This window comes from Lipotes vexillifer, unplaced genomic scaffold, assembly GCF_000442215.2.
Source record: "Lipotes vexillifer unplaced genomic scaffold, Lipotes_vexillifer_v1.1 scaffold602, whole genome shotgun sequence".
NCBI lineage: Eukaryota > Metazoa > Chordata > Mammalia > Artiodactyla > Lipotidae > Lipotes > Lipotes vexillifer.
The window spans coordinates 1,010,059-1,018,993 of record NW_006790307.1 but is presented as its reverse complement, the minus strand read 5'-3'; the positions used below and the strand labels follow the sequence as shown (position 1 = coordinate 1,018,993).

The window sequence follows — 8,935 nt, the reverse complement described above, 5'->3', positions numbered from 1 at the left end:
AACTTCCACTGAGATCCCAGTTGCCTCCAGCTGCATTGTGCTCAGCTGTGTGCTCTGGACTCATTAATTAATACAGAGGTATTTTCTAGCCCTTCCAGCATCTTTCTTCCAAATTCTCTTTGCTTTCCTCAAACCCTCTTGGTTGGTATAATTTAGCCTCCAACCCAGATGTTACAAACTGAAGGCTGAATTGCCCTTTCACACATGTGCTATTTGTCCTTGACAATGTTTTGGTGTATTGTTCTGTTTGTTTTGTTTTTAAACATATTCGTTGCAATTTAAAAATGAGATTTAAAATTAAAATCTGCATTTCCACCTTCTCTTTTAAAGTTGGCCCTTTCAAGAACCCTGAGTCCATATCCTTGAGTGGCAGCTTGTGGAGGAAGCCGAGTGACTCCACCTGTTGGGCGGCTGTACCCTTAGGGCAGGTACTCTCTGGTTTGCTCTCTGCTCCATCACCCCTAAGTGTCTCCCTGATGGAGACACAGCTAAGGGTCAGTTGTCGGTTATAAATATGCTCTCATGGTTGTTTTTTTGCCTATTTTGACCCATTTTACTCACGTACCCTCCTGGTCCTATAATTATTTGAGATTGGGACTCCAATTCTAACCTTTGTCTCTCAGCTTATTAAATGGAATCTAATTTCTTTCCTATCACTCATTACTCTGCTGCTGACTATGTGAAGTCTCTGGGTGAACTGTTGGATAGAATCCAGAATCATCATTTGGCAGAGGATATAGTATAGTGACTTAACTTCCAACAGCCTCCAGAAAACTTGGCTGGGAGCTTCCAGCTAAAACATAGGCTACATGTTTTAGACATCTTAATTCATACTGCACCTAAAGGCATAGAAGTCCTTTTAAACAATCACATTTGATTTCTCCCTTGCTCCCCATATCCAGTTGGTAGCCAACTCTTCTTGGTTCTATAGCATCTTCAGGCTTTGTTACTGCCTATCTGGATTTGCAGTAGCTTCTCAGCTGGTGTAAATTTAGTTACTGCCCCAATCAACACACTCTAACACAGCTTCTTTCTAAATTAGACTTAATTATATCATGCATCACAACTACCCAAATAGAAAATATCAATAGATATGCTTAGAATGAATATGCATGGAATCAAATTCAGATTTAGCCTAACATTCAAAATCTACCCAAACCCTTCTTCAACCTACTTCTCATCTTTTTTTCTCACTCCACCATCCATACACCGTAACTCCAGTCGCTGTACCTGGGCTTTCTCCCCTCCAAGCCATTGCTCATGTTTTTAAAAACATGTCCATTGTTTAAGTCTCTTCCAATCCCAGCTCTTTATGACACCTTTCCAGATCCTCCCAGATGAAATCAATCTTTCCTTCCTCTGTTTTCTTGGGATGTTTCCCCCAGCTCTTATCAGAGTCTGCGTTTTTCCCCAGCTCTTATCAGAGTTATAGTTCCTTGTATTTTTCTCATGCCCTACATTTGAGCCTATGGAGGGCAGGGACCATAATTTACACATCTTTTTATTTCCTCTACCCAGCAGAGAGTTTAGCACAAGTTGAACTGAAACAAATAGAAAATCTGTTTCTTGAAGCAACTTAATGACTTGTCCTTAAAGATCTGGGGCCCAATATAACTTTCAAAGTAGGATTCTAAGCCTCTTTTTTTCCCCAGGATAAAATTAATTTTTTTGTTTAAACAGTTTATATGTGTGAAGTTTTAAAATACTTATTGGGAAGTATACCACATCACCCATACCAATTCTAACAAAAATGAAATAATCTGACAAATGCAGAATGAGGGACATTATATAAGACAGTGCTCCAGGACTGTTAAACAAGTGTCAGTGTTATAAAAACCAACCAACCAAAAATGACAAGGATATCTCTCCCTCCCTCTCCCTCTCTCTCTCCCTCTCTCTCTCTCTCTCTCTCTCTCTCTATATATATATATATATATATATATATATATATATAGAGAGAGAGAGAGAGAGAGAGAGAGAGGGAGAGAGAGACAAAAAGCAAAAGTGGGAAAATATTAGCAATTAGTAAATCTAGATGAAGAGTATAGGGTATTTCATGGTACTATTCTTTCAGTTCTTCTATAGGTTAAAAACTTTAAAATAAAAAGTTGCGGAAAAAGGAAACAGGAAGGAGCTGAAAGGACTAGTTTAATTTCCTAATTATATTCCTTTTAGTCTATTATTAGATAAGTTAATAGCTAAATAGTGAAAACAAAACATTTATTTGGGTATACCTTTATATTTAGGAGTAAAACCAGCTAGGAGTGAACCACATACTTGGTTGTAAGAATTACTAAATCAGAAATGCAGTTTTATTGCTCATTAGAGGGACTTCTCATACTTTATGGTTTCTACTTTCAAAGAAAATAAACTGGAGGAAATGGACGAGGTGCGTATCAAGGAATTTTTTTCACTGCGAGTAGATTTGGAAATATTTAACAAATCCTAACTTTTCATTATCACAAGCCTCGGTATCTATGAAAGTGATTATATTGATTTGCCCTCTTTCTCTAGGTGAAAAAAAACCCCTATATCTTTGCTAGGCTGTAGCTAAATCGATCTGGTTGATAGAGGCAGAGAAATAAATATATTGGTGTAAAAGGACAAATAGGAGATAAGGCCATGTATTTATTGCCCATTTATGTAATTACATGTGTCACTAAGGACAAAGGTCCTTAAAACAAAGACGAAAGGCAGAGTAGAAACAGTTGCCTATAGAAAGAGAGATGGATTTTCTACCACTTCCCTCTTCATGAATTTTTCTTTTGCGTGGTTCCATATCCTTCTGGTTTTATGATCACATTTGAAAACTTAACCATCTTTTTGGGCACAGTTTGATGGCTGAAGATATGCTTCACTCCAATAAGAAAATGAACATTTTTCAAGAGCATTCGTAGGCTTCGAGCTGAGAGGACAGCATTTAGTTCCTGAGGTCTGACAATCATTCTGTGCGGAAGTAACTACCAGGACCACGGCACCATGGATGTGGTAGGCGAAAACGAGGCCCTACAGCAGTTCTTCGAAGGTAAGAAGCCCGTTTCCAACATCTGAGAAATGGTGCTGCTTACTATCACTGTCTCACCTTTTTGGAATTCACTTGGGCTTTGAAAGAAATACTATTGTACTAAATGTCGTGAAGTCAGAAGTGCAGGTTTATTTGCTGTGTTTGTAGCAAAAAATCAATGGTATAGGCAGTGATTTTTAAAAATTCAGGATTTCCATCCTGAATTTTAGTTGTTAACAGCTTAGTTGTTAAAAGAATCAAGAGGTCAGCATAACTATGTTATTAGAATTTGTTCGTGTCCTGTGCTAGATTTTTTTTCTAATCCCTATGTTTCATAAGACTGGATTTTTCTTATCTCTAAAATTACTGAATACAACACAGGAGAAATGTAAGAGTTTACTTAAGATGGTTTTTCTGTTAATATAATTAAATACAAAACAGCCTAACAGTAAAGGAACACCTCTTCCCCCATTCCGTTCTTTGTTTTTCACAACACTTTAAAAATGTGTAACTATTGAATGATGATTTTTTTTGAGGTTAAATATATTTTTCCCCAAGCGAAGGCTTACTATAGGACATGGTTACAAAGATTTCTTTTCCTAAGAACCTGAAATAGTGGTACCACTTCTCATATTTAGTTGGGTTGAGATTCTCATGGTGGGTCTGCTGAAAATGTCAGGAAAGGCTTGCCTTCTTGTGACACCTTTTAGGGAGCCATTGGGAGACTGCATGTTAGTGCAGCTACAGTTCCTTATCAGTTCGTCATGCTCAGACTTCCATGGGAAGGGAAATGTTTCCAGAGCTTTTTGCACATTTCCAGGTATTTCCCAGGAGGGAGCATGAGAATAATTGAGCGCAGACCAGCTCACTCACAGAATCTAGAGGGCAGTTAGCAGCTTATTGAGAAAGTGCTTTTGGCATTTCTTGTGATTAGTAAAGTGCCTGACAAATACTAGACGTTTAAAGACTGAATGGAATTGACCCAACACCATATTGTATCGAACACTAAAGAGTGTTTATGTCAAAGAAACAGGTCACTATCAGAAGGAATTAGTACAATACAGTAGGTTCTGTGGCTTGGTTTTTGCCACATGGGATAAGAAGGAATATGAGACCTAGAGAATTATTATGTTATTTCAGCCCTATGGTCCATCCCATCATGTTCTGTCTCTGACAGTGCCCAAGTCAGTGTGTCCACTTGGGTTACACAGTAGGCACACTAATGTTGCTTGATTGTTGTTGCCTGATTTTATATCCTATGTAACTTTCATTTGAGCAGTAGGTAGCAAGCTCCAAGCTACAGTTATATCTGCTTTATTTTAGAGAAACCACCAATTGATTTTATAAATACACAAAATCTACTTGGTTTCTTTCCAGAGCTAGAGAAGACCTGAAAAGTTCATCTGGTCTACCTTCTGTTTTTTGGAAGTGCTGTTATACCTATAGGGTCACTTATACTGTCCTTGTTTATGCTATTTTCAGAAGTCTTTGGGGATATAGTTTCCACAAGTCCTCTGTATAGCTGATTACAAAATCTGATTTATTATTATTATTATTATTATAGTATCTTTCTTATCCCAAACTAAACTCTGGCTCCTTTTGAAGCCTTTTTAACTAGGGAGGAGTAATTTCTCCATGGAAAGAGAATAAAATGGTCAGTGTACATTATCTTTGAATGAATAAATGGAAAAGGTGGTAAGCTTTGGAAATAGAAAATGGAAGCACTAACTTAAGTTATTCCCCTCCCCCTGAAAGTCACACAGCTGGTTGTCAATTTTTTATTATCTGTTTAGCAAATATCGATCACTGACGGTGTGCCAAGTCCAACAACCACATCTTTTAAATGATAGCCTGGAGGGCTTTGAGACGTTTCCTTTAGATTATGATTTCCTTTCTCAAATATTCCTTAGAATGAGGACAGCAAGACTGGATCTGATATTCTTATGAGGAGGGCCAGTTGTTCTCCTGTCGATACGTCAGCTTCTAATTAAGGGCAAACTCATATAAAAAATCAAGGTCTGAAAAGCAAGAAAAGTTTTTGTAATTTATTACCCACCTGAAAGCTATTTTTTCTTTGCTTTCTCAGACTCTTCATTCTAAGAATCTGGATCCTAAATAATATATGTTTTTCATATGAACACTTTCGTATTAAAAACTATCTGTACTGACAGTACTGACGAATTAAATGGCCTTGAACATCAGATCTCATGCTGATCATGCTGAATCTTTATGGTGTGTCTCAGGAAGATGATAAGAACAAAGCGTGGTTCCAGGTAGCTGGCAAACCTCATTCTATTGCCTGCCACTGATGCAATAGGTAGGCCCATTAGCTAAAGCAGAAGAGGTGGATCAGGTTCTCTAGGGATCCCAACATCCACTGGAAACTCAGATACTATGTGAAATGTTTGGCTTTTTCAGCAAAGCTGATACCACTGCAAGAGAAAGGTTGTCAGAGGAGAGGCACATTATTTTATTCCTAATAACTAAAAATTGGTTACAACTTAAAATTCTAATAGTGGTAGATTAGTTAAATAGATCATGGTTCTTTCATATAATGGAATATTTTGTAGCTATTAAAAATGACGATGATGGGCTTCCCTGGTGGCGCAGTGGTTGAGAGTCTGCCTGCCGATGCAGGGGACACGGGTTCATGCCCCGGTCTGGGAAGATCACACATGCTGCAGAGCGGCTGGGCCCGTGAGCCATGGCCGCTGAGCCTGTGCGTCCGGAGCCTGTGCTCCGCAACGGGAGAGGCCACAACAGTGAGAGGCCCGCGTACAGAAAAAAAAAAAAAAAATGACGATGATAAGGAAAAGTGTTTATGATATAAAGGGGAAAAGCAGATTACAAATTGGTATCTATAATAGAATTGAATATATATGTATTTTTCTAGAACAAAGTTTATTAAAACTGATCTGAAAACATTTGCTATATATACATACATGCACACCTATATATGTAGAAACAATTGGATGAATACACTACAAGTATCAACAGTAGTTATTTCTTAGTGGTAGGAATATGGGGATTTTTACTTTCTTCTTTATACTTTATTATCTCAGTGCTTCAAAGTTGGAATGCATGATGTCATAGTCAGTTTTTCTTAAATAAAGGAGACTGGGTTTAATTACATAAAACTCCTCTGTCTAAGAGTTTCTTTTCTGTGTAAAGGAAAACTGTATGAAATGGATGAAAAAAAAGATTATTAGGTGTCTTCCATAGAAAACTGTACCTAGATCATGTCCTTTGGGCTGTCAGATTCTATGGGATTTTCACCCTTTATTGTCTTAGAGCTATTTTGAAACTCTGTAAATTGTAGATAATTGATATCAATGCAGTGAATTTTGTCTATAGATATGTAAATGAATTATCTCCTTTTGGGGATCAATAGTTTCAGTAAAATCCAGTTTTCCATTTATTTGTAAATTCATTCCATGGCATAGCCAGATTTAGATTATCTATCTGCTTACCTATCTCTATCTATATACATCTGTCGATCTATCTATATTTATCTGTCTAGGTACCTAGATCTAGATCTGCTGTTTGAATTCTCCTTGAACCACTTGTAACATCTTCCTGCTTCCTTCATGAAGTAAATAAAAATCTTTGACATGTGTTCATCTTACATTTATATGAGTCATGATTTTTTTTTAATGTGCTAGGATTTACATTTATTGAGCTAACATTTATTTTATTTTATTTTTTTAAAGGGAACGCTATTTATTTATTTATTTTTTTTGGCTGTGCTGGGTCTTCGTTTCTGTACAAGGGCTTTCTCTAGTTGCGGCGAGCGGGGGCCACTCTTCATCGCGGTGCGCGGGCCTCTCACTATCGCGGCCTCTCTTGCTGCAGAGCACAGGCTCCAGACGCGCAGGCTCAGTAGCTGTGGCTCACGGGCCTAGTTGCTCCGCGGCACGTGGGATCTTCCCAGACAAGGACTCGAACCCGTGTCCCCTGCATTGGCAGGCAGATTCTCAACCACTGCGCCACCAGGGAAGCCCACGAGTCATGATTTTATCTTTAAAAATATATATCCTTTAACACTAGCCAAGTTTTAAGTTAGTTAACTTTGACTTGGTTTTATCTTAAGTTTGCACCAGATTGATAATGTTTGCTGAGCATTTACCTGCATGAAGCACTGTTCCATTCACTTTACATTCATTACCTCATTTACTTCTTACAACAACCCCCCAGGTAAAAAAGGAATAGAAAATGAAGTATGGAAAATCCCATTCCTCAGTTTACCTCACTTGTTTTCCATAGCTGTGACCTTACATTCTTAATTTGGTTCCTTAAGGGTATTTCTTTGGGGCTACTGTGATATCAAGATTCATCTTTTATTTCCCAGTGTTTTAGGACAGTTTATAAAAACTAATTTGAGAATATTTTATTGTTCATTATATTTAATCTTTAAAAAGAAATTTTCTAAATTGGTGAGAAGCTGTTTAGCTCATCCTCTTCATAAAGTCCTGAAGTACGTTCTCAAATGCTTTTTGGCTTATCACGAAAGCAAAAGAGGAGATGCCTGCCCTGACTGAGCAGAGTGGGAAAAACTACATACAGTTGTCCCTCGGAATCCGGGAGGAGATTGGTTCTGGGATCCCTTCTGATACCAAAACCCCCAAATGCTCAAGTCCCTTACATAAAATGGCAGTAGTATCTGCATATTAACCTATGTACATCCTCTAGTACATGTTAAATAATCTCTAGATTATTTATAGTACCCAGTGCAATGTAAATGCTATGTGAGTAGTTGCTAGCGTGTGACAAAATCAAGTTTTGCTTTTTGGAACTTTCTGGGATCTTTTTTCCCAAATATTTTCCATCCTCGGTTGGTTGAAATCTGCAAATGTGGAACCTGCAGACACAGAGGGCTGACTCTCCTGAAGAGATCACATGAAAGCAGAAGAGAGAAACTAGCTGAAGAAACTCCCACTCACCCACTGAAGTTTGGGAGGTGAGGGGTAGCTCCTAAAACCAGAAGCTGTGGATGGGCAGGAACCACTGGACAGCTCCTGAGATCTAAGAGGAAGAACAGTCCCTTCAGGAAACTGCTGTCAAACAAGCTTCAAGGTATTTTCTGCCCTCCTCTCTCTGCCTGAGATTTAAATTTCTAGTTAGCTGTTATTAAAGTAGGGTGGTAGGGATGCAGGGTAGGCAAAAACATCTGCTACCCAATGAGCTGTACAGGAATATTATGGAGGTGTCAAGTTTTGGGGAAAATGAAGAAAATGCTGAAGATTCTGGAGCAGAAAAGCAGAGACTCAAGGGACTGACCCAGATGGAATGGATCTAGAGAGGCTTCAAGGGAGGGTTGGTAGAATTGTTGAGCACAAGAGAGATGTAGCTTGGAAAAGTGCCCAAATGGTGCCGGCACATAGTAGACAGTAATCTTTATAGAATAAAAATGAATGAAGAACAGTGCACAGATTATTCTATTCAACAGTTTGAACTCTAGGTTCGGAGCACCCAGCAAGTTCAAATATGGGAAGAAGAAAAACTTGCCCAGTAAGCAGAGCAGAAAGTAGCAGAAAGGTTCAGTGAATAAAACAGAGGCCACTGAGACAAGTGCTGCCAGTTTGTGGGAAGCCTCAGATTACATTATTACCAGAGGTAAAGTCGTAAATATCTTACGTGGTTCCTGTATATTACTTCTCCAAAAGTGAAACCAACTCTGATTGGTTGATGTTTCTGAATTCCTGTGATTGGAATCAGAAGCTCTGAGCAGCTGAGTGCAGTGTAGAGGGCTGGCCCTGGGCAAGGCTGTATTGCAGGTAAAGGGTATCTGGCCTCCGGCCAGTCTCTCAGTCTTTGTCTTTCTTTCACTTTAAGACCACCAATTTTTCACCCTCTCGCATAACCAGCATCTTTATGCCCTCTTCCTTCTGTCCCAATAAAACCTGAGTTTGCACAGAAGGTACAAATGGCAAA

General features: G+C 38.6%; 1 protein-coding gene across 1 annotated transcript in view; it reads left to right on the top strand.

Annotated features, from left to right (window-relative positions):
• The first annotated feature begins 2,979 nt into the window (after window positions 1-2,979).
• Window positions 2,980-8,935, top strand: part of MYRFL (myelin regulatory factor like) — a 115,875-nt gene continuing 109,919 nt past the window's right edge. The window contains exon 1 of the mRNA XM_007463578.1: window positions 2,980-3,025. Within this exon, the coding sequence (XP_007463640.1) occupies window positions 2,980-3,025 (46 nt within the window). The remainder of the gene's footprint in view (window positions 3,026-8,935) is intronic.